This window comes from Cupressus sempervirens, chromosome 4, assembly GCF_028749045.1.
Source record: "Cupressus sempervirens isolate cs-2001-9-10 chromosome 4, ASM2874904v1, whole genome shotgun sequence".
NCBI lineage: Eukaryota > Viridiplantae > Streptophyta > Pinopsida > Cupressales > Cupressaceae > Cupressus > Cupressus sempervirens.
In genome coordinates this window covers 841918271-841934451 of record NC_143121.1, presented here as the reverse complement: position 1 = coordinate 841934451, position 16181 = coordinate 841918271, and the positions used below count along the sequence as shown (strand labels likewise).

The 16181-nt window shown below is 37.1% G+C and overlaps 1 protein-coding gene across 6 annotated transcripts in view; it reads right to left on the bottom strand.

Annotated features, from left to right (window-relative positions):
* Nucleotides 1–13871, bottom strand: part of LOC149564020 (CBL-interacting protein kinase 23-like) — a 155089-nt gene extending 141218 nt beyond the window's left edge. For 2 of the 6 annotated variants that reach the window (XM_089827123.1, XM_089827124.1), the window contains exon 1: nucleotides 13359–13871. In XM_089827123.1, the coding sequence (XP_089683249.1) occupies nucleotides 13359–13517 (159 nt within the window). In that variant the 5' untranslated portion in view covers nucleotides 13518–13871. The remainder of the gene's footprint in view (nucleotides 1–13358) is intronic. The other 4 variants (XM_089827126.1, XM_089827129.1, XM_089827125.1 and 1 more) reach the window with 3 other exon arrangements.
* Nucleotides 13872–16181: the final 2310 nt, after the last annotated feature.

The window sequence follows — 16181 nt, the reverse complement described above, 5'->3', positions numbered from 1 at the left end:
GGTGAGAAGTGTATTTTCACCAGTTATAGTTTAGAATTTAAGGCATATAGAATGTATAACCCCATTAGCAAGAAAATCATCATTTCAAGAGATGTTAAGTTTTTAGACAATGAGTCATGGGATAGCTCAGTGGGTGCATCATCTAGCACTTCAAGAAAAGTGTCTATTACTGATGAAGATGATGAATATGATGATCAACAAGATGAAGCAACAGCAGAAGTTGATGGTGTCGGACAATTCCAGATTGCTCCTAACGAGAAACATGTAGAAAGTAAAGCAACTACAGACAGACAGACAGTAGGCTCCAGATAGCTCCAGGCAGTTCCGAGTTAATACATAGAGAGCTTCTGATAGTTCCAAACAACTCCAGATATAGCCTGTAGAACACAGCAGTAGTAGTGAGAGTTTTAATTCCACTCTCGCCTCCCTTAAACCAAGAAAGACTAAAAGTCTAAGGGAGATATATCAAGATGAAAGGTATAATGATTTTGATGAAAATGTTAATTTTGCATAATTTTCTCAGAGTGATCCAGTTTATTTTGAACAAGTTGTGAAAGAAGAAAAATGTTGTGAGGCCATGGATGAGGAAATAAATCTATGCTTCACAGGGACGCATTTCCGGCTCTTTTATGCTCGTCCCCGTACCGGGTACGAAACAGGGATGCAGGTACCTATTTCCACCATCCCCTACGGTGTCTCGAATTGGGGAAAAAGGGTACCGTCCCCGAAACTTGCAAATTTTTTTTGCTAGGAAACGGGTTACAGAATCCCGTACCGGGGACTCCATTCCCATCCCTCGACCGTCCCCTTTTGATAACGTCATCCCCTTTTTCCCAGCTGGTGATGGCTAAGTTAAAAGCCTAAAAAAAATATTTTTTATTATTTTTTCAATTCCGCTTTGGCCCCACATGGACGTTGGAGGTTTCTAAAATAAGGGAATCGTAATGTGGCTTCAAATAACAATAGGTAAATACCAAAAGAGCATTGTTCATTTGGAGTTGTTTGCAAGTTGGGAAGAGGAAGAGGAAAACAGCAACAACAAAAGAGGAGTGCGTTTTTGAGGTGCAAGAGGAGATTTTGCCTTCATTTCTACTTTATTCCAAGTATTTTTTTTTATTTTCTTTTTGTTTGATTCAAACTTTATTGTTGTTTGTTGTCATTTTTCAATTTTCCCAATGACATAGAGAGGGCATGTTGAATGGAACATTGAAATGTTTTTTTTTTTTTTTCAATAACTTGCAGTAGTATAAAACATTGTAAAATCCAAAGGCAAAAACATAAGCAGCAGTGAAAGCGAGGGAAATATTGATAGCATGGATGTTGCCATGCAAGAAACTCAAGTGTCACATTTACAAAGACCAAGAAATAGACCTAGGGCAGCCATGGATGATGAACCTAATATAGATGTCCCTATGGAAGATGCAATGCCTAATCCATTTGGGTGTCCTTCCAAAGACCTAAAAAATATGCCAAAGGCACATTCAACCCTAAGAAACCTCTCCTAGAATTTGCCACAAAAGTAGACAACAATAAGAAGAAAAATTTTGGGGGTAGTAGGGAATGGGAGTGTCATATATGTAGGAAGTATTATTTTGGGAGTTACACAAGAGTGTATTGTCATCTTTTATGGATAGGTGGGCAAGGGATGAAAGGTTACAAAAAAATCAAGGATGATTAAAAATTTGAGGCTAATAGGTTGTATGTCGAGGGGGGATTATTAAAATCCAAGGGTCCTACAGGTAGCACACCCACACACTCATTCACTCCCACACTCATTCCCACTAGCACTACTAGTAAAGGGAAGGGAAAGGCCAAGAGAGATACCAATGTGGCTAATTTATTTAACATACAAGCAAAAGAGAGAGCTAAAGAGTCTTGGCAGATTTCTTGTTGCGCATGGCATACCATACCATGTTTCTCGTTCTTCATTCTATAAACAAATGTGCAAAGATATTTATGCTGCTAGTCCCTCGTTTGTACCACCAGGAGAGACTAAATTACACACCACTATCCTTGACTAAGAGTACTCAAAAGTAAACATCTTGATGGAGGATATGAGACAAACATGGATGAGTGATAGATGTTCTATCATCATGGATGGTTGGACCAATATCAAACATCGGCCACTCATCAATTTTATTGTCACTAGTACAGCAAGGGCCTATTTTCTTAGAGCCATTAATTGTTCGGGAAAAAAGAAGGATGCATCCTTCCAATTTTAGATTTTGAAGGATGCTATAGAAGAGGTAGTGGCTTCAAATGTTGTGCAAGTAGTCACTGATTCAGCCTGAGTGTGTAAATCAGCTGGACTAATAGTAGAGAGCACCTATAGACACATTTTTTGGACCCCATGTAGTGTACATGCATTGAATAACACTTTGAAGGACTTTGGAAAAATTGATTAGATAAAGACCATCGTGTCTGAGGCTAGAGATGTGCAAATGTTTATTTGCAATCATCACACATCTCTTGCATTACTTAGGATATTTTCCAAAAAAGAATTCCTCAAGCCTGTGGAGACTTGATATACTAGCTATTTCATTTTGTTGAAGAGGATGCTTGAAGTCCAAGAGGCCTTACAATCCATGGTGATCAATGCAGAGTAGAATAGATGGCATGAATCAAGCACCCTGGATGGAAGACTTGTCAGATGAAGAATCTTGGATGAGAATTGGTGGACCACAATGAGGTAAGAAACTTAAATAATTGACATCATAATTGTTATTGCTGATTTAATAAAAACATTTCTGATTTAAGCGCTTGCTGATTTTTTAACATATGATGTTTCTCACTTGCAATTTTCTTTCAATTACAGATACATTTGCTCCTTCATTGACCCTATTGTATGGGTCATTAGATATGTTGATACTGACTCTCCTAACCTTGGAGAGATTTATGAGACTTTTTGATAGCATGCTTGGGCAGATCAAGCAAGCTATCAAAGAGAAGGAAACTACTTTGGAGTTCTATGAGGAGCATCTTAAGCCCATTGTAACAAAAAGGTGGAACACTATGAACACCCCACTTCATATGGCAGCCTATGCAATCAATCTAAAATGGTATGCACCAAGGCCTGGGAGAGTGCCTCCATCTAGTGATGAGAAGGTGTTTTAATTTATGTTAAAGATTTATAATTTTATACTACGTTTTTAAAATTTTTATTTTATTTGTAAAGTTTATAAACTCTAACTTCTTAATATTTGTTTGTTCAATATAGGTGAAGGAGGGCTTCCTCAACACCCTTTCGCAGAGGATGCTGCAAAAATTCAAGGGTAGTGGCTTGACTTTGCCAATCTTCGTGGTCCAACATTTGGTAGACCAGAGGCGAGGACTAATAGAGCTACATTAGCTCAAAGGGACACGATTGGATGGTGGACATGGCATGGTAGAGACGCACCTGAGATGAAAGGTGTAATGACCCTCTCTATAAAGGCCACAGAAACCCTCAAACTGAACTTAGGAATTTTGTCAAACACTTGGCGTGTAACAGTAACAATATTCAGAATATGGTAATTTCAGATTTGATACTTTCAGAATATAATCACAGAATTACAACATATATAAAGCCATTGAACTATATTTCAATTACAATGCAATAAATTCTGAAATTATTTTATTACCAATTCTGGACTGATTATTACAATGACTGTATGACAACAAATTTACCCAAAAATTGACATATATTTCAGAATGCAAGAACTTGGTTTGAAGAACTATGGAAGAACACCACGTTTTGCTGCAGATCGTTGATGAAGACCTCCAACCGCACCCCCAAACTGTCCTTAATTTGCTGCTACTGCCCAAACTAGCAGGGCCGTACCAGGCCGTACCTGTACGGCTGCTGAAATAAAATAATATTAGGGTTTTGGGACCCCCAAATGCAAGGAAAATGGGCGCCTAGGGTTAGGTAGTAACCCTGTAAAACCTTTAAAAAAATAACTCCAAGGGGTTGAGGAGATATGAGCAATTATGTGGTTCCGAACCCTGCTTTGCCAATTCTGAAAATGCACTTATTCTGTCTTCAAACTCTTGTCAAATGCTTCTCCAATGATAGGGCAAATCTGAAATCCTTATTCCAACCATAAACAAACCCTAACAATGAATTCTCAATAAGCTCCAATGAGATGGCTGAATACCAACTCCAATTATGCAACAATTCAGGTGATATTTCACACCCTCAAAGTCGCCAATCCAAGGGAGTGATTCGTTCCCAAAGATCGAATAATTTGCAGATCCAAAGTCCACAAATGTCTTCACAATGAAGAAGTAGAAGAGTTCTCCAATCCAAGCATGTCCAAATGAGAGGCCCAGCCCTCTATTTATTCACTTTTCTAAGAAGTTGCTAGAACTTCTAGAAACATCCTTTATAATTTCTCATCATAATGCACTTTTTTATAATAAAGTAATTTTATAAAATAAAAAGTGCAACTCAAATTAAAATTATAACATGTGGGCCCCAATATCACATAATGATAAAATATAACCTCTTAACACTTCTTCAAGAGCAAGATATGACTATCTGATCCGCAGAATTGACTCTCTTTCCACACCATTTGCCTACGAGAGTCTGGAATAGGCAAATCCATGATCAATGCCATGTCGAACTAAAGAGGGGACATTACAAAAGGCCTTTCTGTCCGTCTTCTCTCATAGGTTGTGAGTTCCTCTGCTGCAGAGAGGAATTGGTCTATATATAGCTTCATCCAATCGATCAAGAGGAACAACTTTACCTCTAGACGATTGGAAAAGCGTGTGGTTGTTCATAGTGTATTGCGACTACAGGAGCGACAGAGTCTTGAGTATCAACAGACTCTAGCAGTACATTGGGATGTTAATCTTAAGGATACATTGCAGATCGATGAGGATAACACACCTCCAGGGCTGCTTGGTGTTCCATTGGATGAGGACCCTCTGCCTACCCCTGCCAGTGATTCAAAGGAAGAGACTGACGATGATCTTGATTTAGATAGAGATTTAGATTCCTAGAGGACAGCCATATATTTGACTTTCCGCTTTGCAGATACTCAAATACATTATTGCTTTTGATTATTATGGAGTTGGACATCTCATTTACACTTCTAGTATTTACTTTCATTATGTCATTTTGATTTCATGCATGATAATGATACATTGATACTTGGAACCTTTGGGCATTTTTGCTAATTGTATGCGATATTCGGATATATCATCATATCATATTCTCATTTTGATTTTAATCTTGATAGTTTTCAATTTCCATGTAATCTATGGTGAATGGTTTATCAATGTTATCATTGTTATGATATCCATATTTGAAATATATCTCTAAAGAAGTCTAATTCTCCATATATAAAAAATTTAAAATCCCCTATATTTTATAGCCATCCCTTGAGGTCTTGTCCCCTAAATTTTGGCTTTGACCCATACCCATACCGAAAACACGTTCTCGTCCCCTAAAATGTCCTCATCCCGGAAACTCCGTGGAGCATAGAAATAAATGCTATAGAAAGAAATGAAACTTGGGACTTAACTGATTTGTCTCCCAACAAGCAAGTTATTGGTGTGAAATGGGTGTATAAGACCAAGTGTAATGTTGAAGGAAAAATAGATAAGCATAAAGCATGTTTGATGGTCAAGGGATATAAACAGCAGTTTGGTAGAGATTATGATGAAACCTATGCACCTATTGCAAAGATGGAAACAGTGTGTGTTGTCATAGCAATTGCAACCCAGCATAAGTGGAAGGTATTTCAAATGGATGTGATATCCGCCTTCCTTAATGGTGTGTTGAAAGAAGAAGTTTATGTGGATTAGCCATCTAATTGTGAAGTTTCGGTAAAGAAGATAAAGTGTATAGGCTGAAGAGAGCTCTTTATGAGCTGAAGCAAGCGCCAAGAGCATGGTACGACCGGATTGATTCATATTTGATTAGTAATGGTTTCAGCAAAAGTGATGGTGAGCCTACTCTTTACATTAAGGCAGCCAATGGTAAGATTTTAATTGTTGTCTTATATGTTGATGATCTGATTTTTACTAGGGATGATGATTGTCTTATAGCTGATTTCAATTAAGCTATGAAGGATGAGTTTGAAATGACAGATTTAGGAATCTTAAGATACTTTCTAGGCATAGAAGTTAAACAAATGAATGATGGTATATTTAATTCTCAAGAGAAGTATGCAAATCAGATTTTAGAAAGGTTTAGAATGTTGAATAGCAAGCCAACCCCAACACCAACAAGCATAGGTCTTAAGTTGAGTATAGAAGATTGCAGCATGAGTTTGAATCCAACTATGTTTAAGAGTTTGGTTAGAAGCAAAAAATGAAGGAAGAATGGAAAAACTCAAAAGTTTCAGTGGGAGAAAACAAAGTGACAGCAAATTCAATGGCAGCAAACAAAGAGACAACAAATACTGAGACATCTCACAATAAGGAGAAGCCGATATATCACGATGGTCTGTTGGGCAATAAAGAGGTTAAAGAGGGCAGAAAGAGTTTCTCTAAAGTTACTAAGACATGGGATAAAAATAGCAAATATACAAATCGAGCAGGTGTGGAAGCAAATAATCACATGAATAATGCACATGATAGGGAAGTCAAGGAAAGGCAAGTCTAGGCACCCAACATAATCATCAAAGAAATAAAGGACTATGGTGAAGGGAAACATACTTTGGAGTTAACGAGGGCCTTTTTAAAGGAACAGTTGCTTTGGCAAGGCCAAATCTGCCAAGCTTGGAGGGTTGGAAAGTTGTCGGATGAAAGAGATAGACCTATTAAGGTGGTTATACCTAATATTTATGACAAACAAAATCTTTTGAGCAAAAACTAGCTCTTGAGGGGTTCTCCTTTCTTTCTAGAGGAGGCCTAGCTATGAGACAGCAGGAAGAGAGAAGGGTGGAACTAGCAAAAATCAGAACAGCTAGAGATGAAGGCAAAAGAGCATGGTTGTACAAGGGAAAAGCAGTTATTCCTCAATTTGGTCACTTTTCTAATGCAAAACAGCGAGGCAAAAAAAATTGCAGAAAGCTCCTCACTAGGAAACTATGCAACAAGATCAGCACTCATGTCTAGGGATAAAAACCCAATCTCGAATCTATCATATCAAAACAAATAGCAATCAAATTCAGCCCAGGCCTCTCTAAGTGTAGTTTGTTGGAACTGTAGGGGTTATCCTTGAAGGCATGGGCCTGGGTTGGGACCTATTGTGGAAGGAAATGATATTATTTGTCTCACAGAGACACATGAACACGAAGGATGTAAGACTTCATTGTTTGTAGGCTACTGGAAGGTAGTAGTATGGAATAAGGCAGCGAGTAATGGTAAGGGTCATGGAGGCATAATGGTTCTAGTAAAAGAAAAGAAAGGACGTGTCATTCAATTGGAAAAGGAAGACATTAACAAACAGTTTGTATTGTTCAAAATCATGGAAAACAATAGTCTTATTAAGATCGCAGCTTGTTACTTTGCTCCACAAGTTTCTAAAATCTATAAGAAGCGCGGTTTAGATCACAAAGAGCCCTATGTTGTGTTTACCGTACAGGTAAAGAAGTCAACACATACAAACAATAATAGCAGAATAGCAGAATTATATTCGCAATAGTAGAACAATGATTTACAATGATCCCAGACGGGATATAAATACTACTGCCGAACCTCCCCGAAGGAGTCCGTCGGCCACCATTATTCTATTCGTTACAAGCTATTTATCGCCGGACCGTCGGCTACAGAAACACCGCCGAACCGTTGGCTACAGAAACATCGTCGGACCGTCGGCTACAGGAACACCGCCGGACCGTCGGCTATAGGAACACCGCCGGACCGTCGGCTAACACCATCCCCCCCAGAAAGAAAAGTCATCTCCTGACGACTGACAAAAAAATTAGCAAAAAGTACATTTACAGAGTGACTACAACAAGAGAAATTTGCTTCCGACACATCACTGTCACCTTCGTCCCGTTATATCTGTAGCCTCTGCTAACACAATACTGTCCTTAAGCTGACCTTGATAGCCACCTTTGCTGCTTTCTCTGTTTCCAATTCCTTGGTACCCTGAGCCCAGTGTCACTGCACTGCCTCCAACTGGATGATCAGCTCCTCCCGAGCTCTCTACGCATCCACCAAGACAGCCTCACAGCCAACACCTGCTCCCACTGCCCCCTGGACCCCCAGTCGTGGCGGATATCAATCGTGGGAGTCTGACCAGTTGAGAAGAGTTGAAGTCACTGCAGGCATGATGTTTATCGTACAGGTAAAGAAGTCAACACATACAGACAATAATAGCAGAATAGCAGAATTATATATTATTATTCGCAATAGTAGATGAATGATTTACAATGATCCCAGACGGGATATAAATACTACTGCCGAACCTTCCCGAAGGAGTCCGTCGGCCACCATTATTCTATCCGTTACAAGCTATTTACCGCCGAACCGTCGGCTACGGAATACCGAAACACCGCCAGACCGTCGGCTACAGAAACACCGCCGGACCGTCAGCTACAGGAACACCGCCAGACCGTCGGCTAACATGTTGCTCTAAAGAAGGACGTCATTGTGTTTTTGCAGCGTGGGGAAATTCTTCTTGTTGGAGATTTCAATGCTAGAACAGCAAATGGGCAAGCTAGCATTTTCAGCCACAATGCAAACAACAATCATCTTTCGCTCATAGAAAAGAGTAAATACCAGTAGGAAAGAGTATCAGATGATGCTAAAGACTACAATCATTTTGGGGATAAACTAATTACCTTATGTGGCATTTTTTATTTAATAATTTGCAATGGTGTGGCTGGATGGACAAAATTGGGTAGCTTCACTTGCAATACTTACAACGGTTCAAGTGTGGTGGATTATGTAATATGTTCAAAAAAATTATGTGAGAGAATCGAGGAAGTTATGATTAGGGAACACATATGGGATCTTAAATCAAACCATAAACCGCTGCACATAAAATTGTTGTGGGCAAATGATAGGCAACTTGAGATAGAAGTTTAGTGCCCTCAACAACTACTTTCACCAGGCAGAAGTTTTTTACTTTAGAAAACAAAGACATCTTCAGGACTACACTTGAGAAATTATATGAGTGTATGCACATGCACGATGTCAATAGCTATGCATTATCTAATCTCATTCACAAGGCACTTTCCAATTGCAAAAGATCAAAACACACGAAATCTGAAACAAACTGTTTTCCAGCCAATGCGTGGTTTGATAAGGAGTGCAAATTGGCCAAGAGAAAGCTAAGGGACTCTAATAAAACAAGCCTCGACATTAAAATGTATCAGTAGATCCTAAAGCAGAAAAAATCAAATTTTATGATCACAAGGAGGGAAGAACTTATCTCTCTTGGTAAAAATAACCCCAAGCTTTTTTGGAGAGGGCTACAACCAAGGAAGAAACAAATTGAAAATATTATTACAGCCACTCAATGGTTTAGAATATGCTAGAATACTTTATGAAAAGGAAGAGGAGATGGATCCGCCACCCTTGGTCAACAATATGAAAGATCTTTTCACAGTGCAGGAGGTTGAGATGGGTATAGAAAGTTGGGTATTGGTAAGGCAAAAGACTTGGTGGAATTTCAAGAAAAATATCTTAAGTGGGGCATGAAAACCCTTGCACCACTCATTATGGAAATATTCAATAATATCAGCCAACATAAGTTCCCTAGAGATTGAACTATTAATCTTGCTATACCCCTTTATAAGAGCAGTGATGTCAATAACCCCTCCGACTATAGGACTATAATGATTAATCCTCTATTAGCAAAACATTTTGGCAGCATGATAGAAAATGGAATCAACAAATGAATCGAGGAAAATCATAAGCGTGCAAAAGGTCAAGCTGGTTTTACGTAAGAACACTCGACCGTTGACCATTGTATCACCTTGAGGCACATTATCGAAAAAGCGTGGGAGAGAAATGATGAAGTTTTTTGTTGCTTTGTTGACTTTATAAAAACTTTTGACATTGTGCCTAGAGATAAGCTTTGGTTCGGGATGGAAAAATTGGGGATCCCTACGAATCTTAGAGTTGTTGTCAATAGGATGTATGAGGAGGTGAAAGTCAAAATCAGAACTTCAGATGGCATTTCAGAATGTTTTAGGAGTGGCATAGGGGTTAAGCAAGGATGTCCTCTTTCTCCTACCCTTTTTGGCATATATATCAACAAACTTCAAGAATGGTTAGACATTTATCCAGTTAGGTGAATTTCTAATTAGGTTGCTTTTGTATACAAATGATTCTCATTTTGGTTGCCTAATTTACCTATGGATTGTAGGAACATCTACTCTCACTTGAGTGCTTTTGCAAAATGGTAGAGATGCAAGTTAATATAAGTAAGACTAAAATCATGATTTTTTCTAAAAGCAGAAAACAACATCAGCATAAGTTCTATTTTGAGGGCAGCAATCTTGAGGAAGTTGTGGAGTATAAACACCTTAGGATTGACTTCAACAAAAGTCTAAAGTGGGAAGGTTGTAGAAAGAAAAGAGTATTAGGAGAGTGGAAGGCTCTTTATGTGTTCCAAAATAGGTGTCGTGATGGGGATGTTTGGGATTGGAAAACTACTCAAACTTTGTTTGGGCTTCTTGTGTTACTGGCAGTTCTCTATGGATGTGAAATATGGGCCAGCAGCACTTCAGCCTTAAAATGGAAATAAATTGAGGGGATCCAAAAATGTTGGATAACAAGCAAGTTCAAGATCAAAAACACTGTCTCATATGATATCATGCTTAGTGAAGTGGAAGCTGCCCCTATCGAGGCTCTTGCTATGGTTCACCTCATTAGCTATCTTTAAAGAATTGAAAGAATGTGTGCGAGTAGGTGACCTAAAGTGGTCTTTGATGATATTTTGTGCAAACGCAAAAAGACATGGATGCAACAAAACATCAAGTGGATGAAGAAATGGAATATTCTTTTCAATATGTGTTCCACCAATAATAAAGAAATTAAGACCTTTGTTATGGAAAAATTCTATAAGAATAATTGGGGAAAGGGACTCAGAAGGAAAAAGACTTATTACATCAGCAAGTTCAACCCTATGTACGATCAACTCCAAAAGGCATACGTAGAAGCTAACATTTTTTGGAGAGCTAAAGCGCTTAGTTCTCAGCTTAGAACCAACTCTCATCAGCTCCAATGTGAGACCGGACGGTGGAAGAGGCCAAAAGAGCCTTGGAAAGAGAGAGTTTGCACATTTTTCAATTCGGGGAAGCTGGAAACTGAACAACATTTTATTTTAGAATGCGATGCATATAGGGAGAGCAGGGTCGAATTTGCAGACATTATATCTAACAACTCTTGGCATGACTTATTCAGCAAAGAGAACGTTGAACAATTGGGTGGGCTCATCATCAACTTGCACAGAAAAAGAACCGAATTACTTAAGTTGGTTTATTAGTGGGAAGGCTATCTCATAGGCTATGTTTAGCCTCGTGGATGTTAAAATTTCATCTATCTATCTATCTATTTAACAGCAACTAGGCCTAACATTATGCATGTAGTGAATTTGATTTTCCAGATTTATGGAAACACCAAAGGACACTCATTGGCAAGTTGCTAAGAAGATCCTGAGGTATGTGAAAGGCACCAAAGGATATGGTATTTTATATTCCGCTGAAAGTGATTTTAATTTGGTTGGTCATACGGATAGTGATTGGGCTGGAAGTCTAGATGATAGAAACAGTACTGGTGTGATTTCTTGGGCTTCCAAGAAGCAACCCGTAGTTGCCCAATCTACAACTGAAGCTGAGTATATAGCAGCAAATGCTGCAATGTGTCAAGCGGTTTGGCTAAGAAGGATCTTGGCTAATTTGAAAGAAGAACAAGTGGAAGCAACCACCATAATTTGTGACAATATTTCTTCGATTGCTTTAACAAAAAATCCTTTTTTTTATGATAGAAATAAGTATATAGAAATCAGATATCATTTTATTCGTGAACAAGTTGAAAATGATGAAATACATATGGAGTTATCCAAGTCTGAGAAGCAGCTAGCGGACATCTTCACCAAGCCTTTAAGCATTGGAAATATTCAGCAGTTAAGGAAGGTTGATCAAGCATGATCATGAGAGTTTGTTTTTTTTTTTTTTTGTCAGCTCTGGACAAAGAGGGAGTGTTGTAATTTACTGATTTTATAAATCAGATTTTGCCCAGATACGTCAGTGGTTTTCCTGAGTAGCTTATTTACCTTCCAAGAGTTTGAGGAGGTTGAGCGGTTCAAGATTGTCAGCAGGACAAAATAATGATTGTTTAGAAATCTAATCTCTTTTTCCTTTCCATAATTAAGATTTTGAAGCTGCTCCCTTTTACTTAGTGATGAAGTCTTCAGTTCAATTAATAGAAGAGAATGATTATTTGTGGCAAGTGTGTGTGCAAACAAGTACAGAGCTCTATGCCTGTGATAAGAGACACTAGCAGTTTGAAGCAGCAAACTGGTTTATCCTGTATTCTATTTCAACAGAGAGGATTTAGCATTAAGTCAGTTTTTGTATTGCCCTGTAGAGCAGTGATTGCTCCATACAAAGACAATTTTGTATACAGCCCTGTAGTGCTATAGATGTTATTTTGTAACAGCAGTAGAAAGATATTAATCTGTAGAAGTTTACCAGTTATAATTTGTCTGTTTCAGTTATTAATAGAAAGGAATAATCTCTTGCATACTCTAGCTCACTTTTATTGTCTCCATTTCACTTGATTTGAATTGATTCCGTTGCGTGGTTGGATACAGAGCAGCCATCTCTGTGCATCCACCATTCTGCCCTGTTCAGGTGAAAAATATATTTGGTTTTGGAAGCATTATTTTTTTGGTATTTGCTGTTCTGTTTTGCTTCTAAAATCTCCACAATCCTTGCTATGTTAAGGAGTAGAACTGAGAAAGGAAGAAGGGAGGAATAGGTGGAAAGGAACATAGAGAATTTAAATTTTTTAATGGGATTTACCAAACAATGATTTGATAAAATCTCTCCATTGCCGTTACCATTTCTTGAAAACAGTAATATTTTCTGGTATTATTTTAACCAAACAGTAAGTCAACAGATCTCTGGAACAGATGATTTTTTCAGCAGTATACATGTAAATGAGAAGTATGTTTCTGGAAATAATGTGAATTCTGTATCCTGGTGATGGATCAGTGTAGTCCTAAATATCGAAGTAAAATTATATAGATATTTCAGAAACATACAACTCGCTCCTGCAGCTTTCGTATATTAAGATTTGTTTTTCCTTTTCTAGCATATGGAATGTTTTATCCAGCAGTTGAGTCCACAGAATAAAAGTACAGAGAAGTGGGAGCTGTGCTTAAAAGGAGGTTTAAGTAGTAGCCTGGAGGCAAAGCGGGAAAAGGGACAACGAAATTTGAATAAAATTATGAGTTTTAATACCTGCTGGACCATATTTTGTTCCAGTAATGTGTCCTTATCCATGATCTTGATTGCAACACTCTCTCCATTCTCCACATTCCTGGCAAATTTCACCTTGGAAAATTTGCCCTCTCCCAACACGCGCCCGAACTCATACTTCCCCACACGAGTTCTTTGCATGCTTATTTTTCTCCAACATATACTTGCCCTATATTACAGTCAATTATACACCGCGCTTACGATTACAAGGCTGCCATACCTGAGACTTCACGATATTCATCTTGGCTGCTGACTAAAATCGAAAATCCGCCCCTGCAACTTGATCCCGCTCGCTCAGTTGCTCACATTTCCAACTCCAACGAACTGAATATTCTCATCGTTTATTACTCTCAACACTCCTAAGCCTGCCATTTTTTTCAGTTCTCCTCAATTTCTACGAGGGGCCATTTTACTTATGCAGCTCTCTTCAATTTCTACGAGGGGCCATTTTAACAGGCTGAGAAATCACAACAAAAGAGACAAAAGAGACAGGCTGAGAAATCACATCAGACTGACTAGGTGTTTTATGTAGGTCCCATAGACTTTGTCATAAAAACTCTTTCATTCAGCAATTCGTTCATTCATGGTCTTTCACATTTGTGTTCTGTATTATACGAATCCAGAGTCTGACGTCAAGACAAAACACATTTATTGGTGTTTGTAGGCTGCTTACATAAACATGTGCATGCCTCGCAGAAACAGAGTGAAGAACATATTTATTTAGTTTGTCTTTATTCCATTTTATATAATTGCCACAAGTGAATTAGATTGCATTTTACCATTTTTATCTGACAATATCAAAATATATAATTAATTACTTCAGCATTTTTATTTAGAAAATTATTTTGCCTACACGATTACTTTTTAAAGTTTACTTATTTAGTATTCGGGTGATGTATTTTGCTGACTTTTTGGGTGTACGATGTATTAATTTTATTATTATTGTTGAATTTGTCCTATTGACTTAAGTAGTGATTAATTTATAATTTTAACTTTTATTTTTTCTAATATTTATATGTGCAAATAAAATAATTAAAATTATTTACTTTGATTAGAATTTCAGGAATCACTACCTAATATTTGAGGGTGACCTATACATAATAATATATATGAAACACATAAAATGAATTTAATAATGTTTCAAAATTAAATACTTGATTATTGACTCTCAAAGTTCTTAGCATTTGATTCTCCAAAGGTTAAGTAGAGAAATGAGGAAAAATAAATTAAATTAAAGTCAATAAAAAAAATTTAAAAAAATCTAAAGGTGACTTTATATTTAATTAATTTAATTTTCTAAAAGCACAACTAATTATTATATTTGAAAGGGAGAGCTTCTAGAGAGTGCATTTTTTAGAAGCACAACTAATTATTGTATTGGAAAGGAGAAGCTTCTAGAGAGTGCTCCTTATAGAAGGGTGAAGGAAAAGAATAAATAGAGGCAAGAGCTTCAGTGTTAGGCATCCATTATTTGCTTATTTGATTTCTTTGAGCTCTAAGCAAGGGTTTTAACATTTGCCACTAGAGAATGGAGTTCTTTCCTGTACCTCCATTTGAGCTGGTGAAATACCTAGTGAATTTAGTATTGGGAGGACATCATACAGGTGTTTTATTTGAGCATATTAGTGAAAGACCTTCTAAAGGGTTGCAACTATTAAAGAAGACAAATCAGTCTTTTCATTGTGCCAAATTTGTGGCCTATGGATAGATTGTGGAGTACGATTGAAGGAAGAAGTCAGATATTGCTACAGTGTCACCATTGCTACAGCAACTCACTACAATAAAATCCAAATTTCTTAAGAAGTTTCCAGGTTCTTATCCATTTCATTTTGCATTGAATGGAGGATAGATTTGAATATCTTAGGGCATGTTTAAGAATTTAGAAACAATTTGTGATCTGATTTATATCAGAGTTTTACATCAGAATTTTTCGCCCTAATGTCTTATTGTTGTAGATGTGTATTTTCTCATTCGTAACCAATGTTATATGTTTCAAAAAATACAAAAATATTTGCATCTTCACTGTTAGATGTTTTCGAGTTCTTTGCAAGCATATTTATTTAAGTTTGGTATTTAGAAAGTGTGAGGTCCCTCCTCACATGTACTTATTAAATATGTATCTCTATGTTAAAACTATTGTAGGAGACTAGGATGGATATGAAGTAATGTTTTATGTTGTGAATGTCCTAATGAAATTAAGAGAAGTTGATACATCCATGTTTTAATACTCAGTGATTCGAGAACTACTACATTATCTTGACTAATTAAACATTAAAATTTCACTAATAATGATACAAGGCATTTTTCACCTAATGATAAGGATGTTGATTTTGATACCTCGATGATTAAGTTTTATGCTTCAGATAGTTCAATATTCTTTAATTGGTGTTGTTATGATGTTTAGGTATATGCATGCCTAACAATGATTATACTAGTACTTAATCTAAATTCATAAATAAGTTATGTTGTTTTGATTATGTGATTTCTGATGATTAAATGTGAGTAGAAATGAATTAAATAGATAATTAATTGAAGGATTATGTTCTAAGTTATGCAATTTTCTGATACGTTATATACATATATGCATGTGATTTCCTTGAGCTACTGATGTGTGCAATGAGTGTGCAAGATATTTTAGCCGAGAAATCTAATGGAGAAAAAAATAAGCCCTATGTACCATTTGTGGAAACCTCTTTGTATGTATTTTATTTCTATTGTGAGATGTATGAATGTATCATTCTGTAATCAGTAAATGTTAACATTTCGTAACAGTATTTTTATAGTGTCACTTGACACTCGTGAATT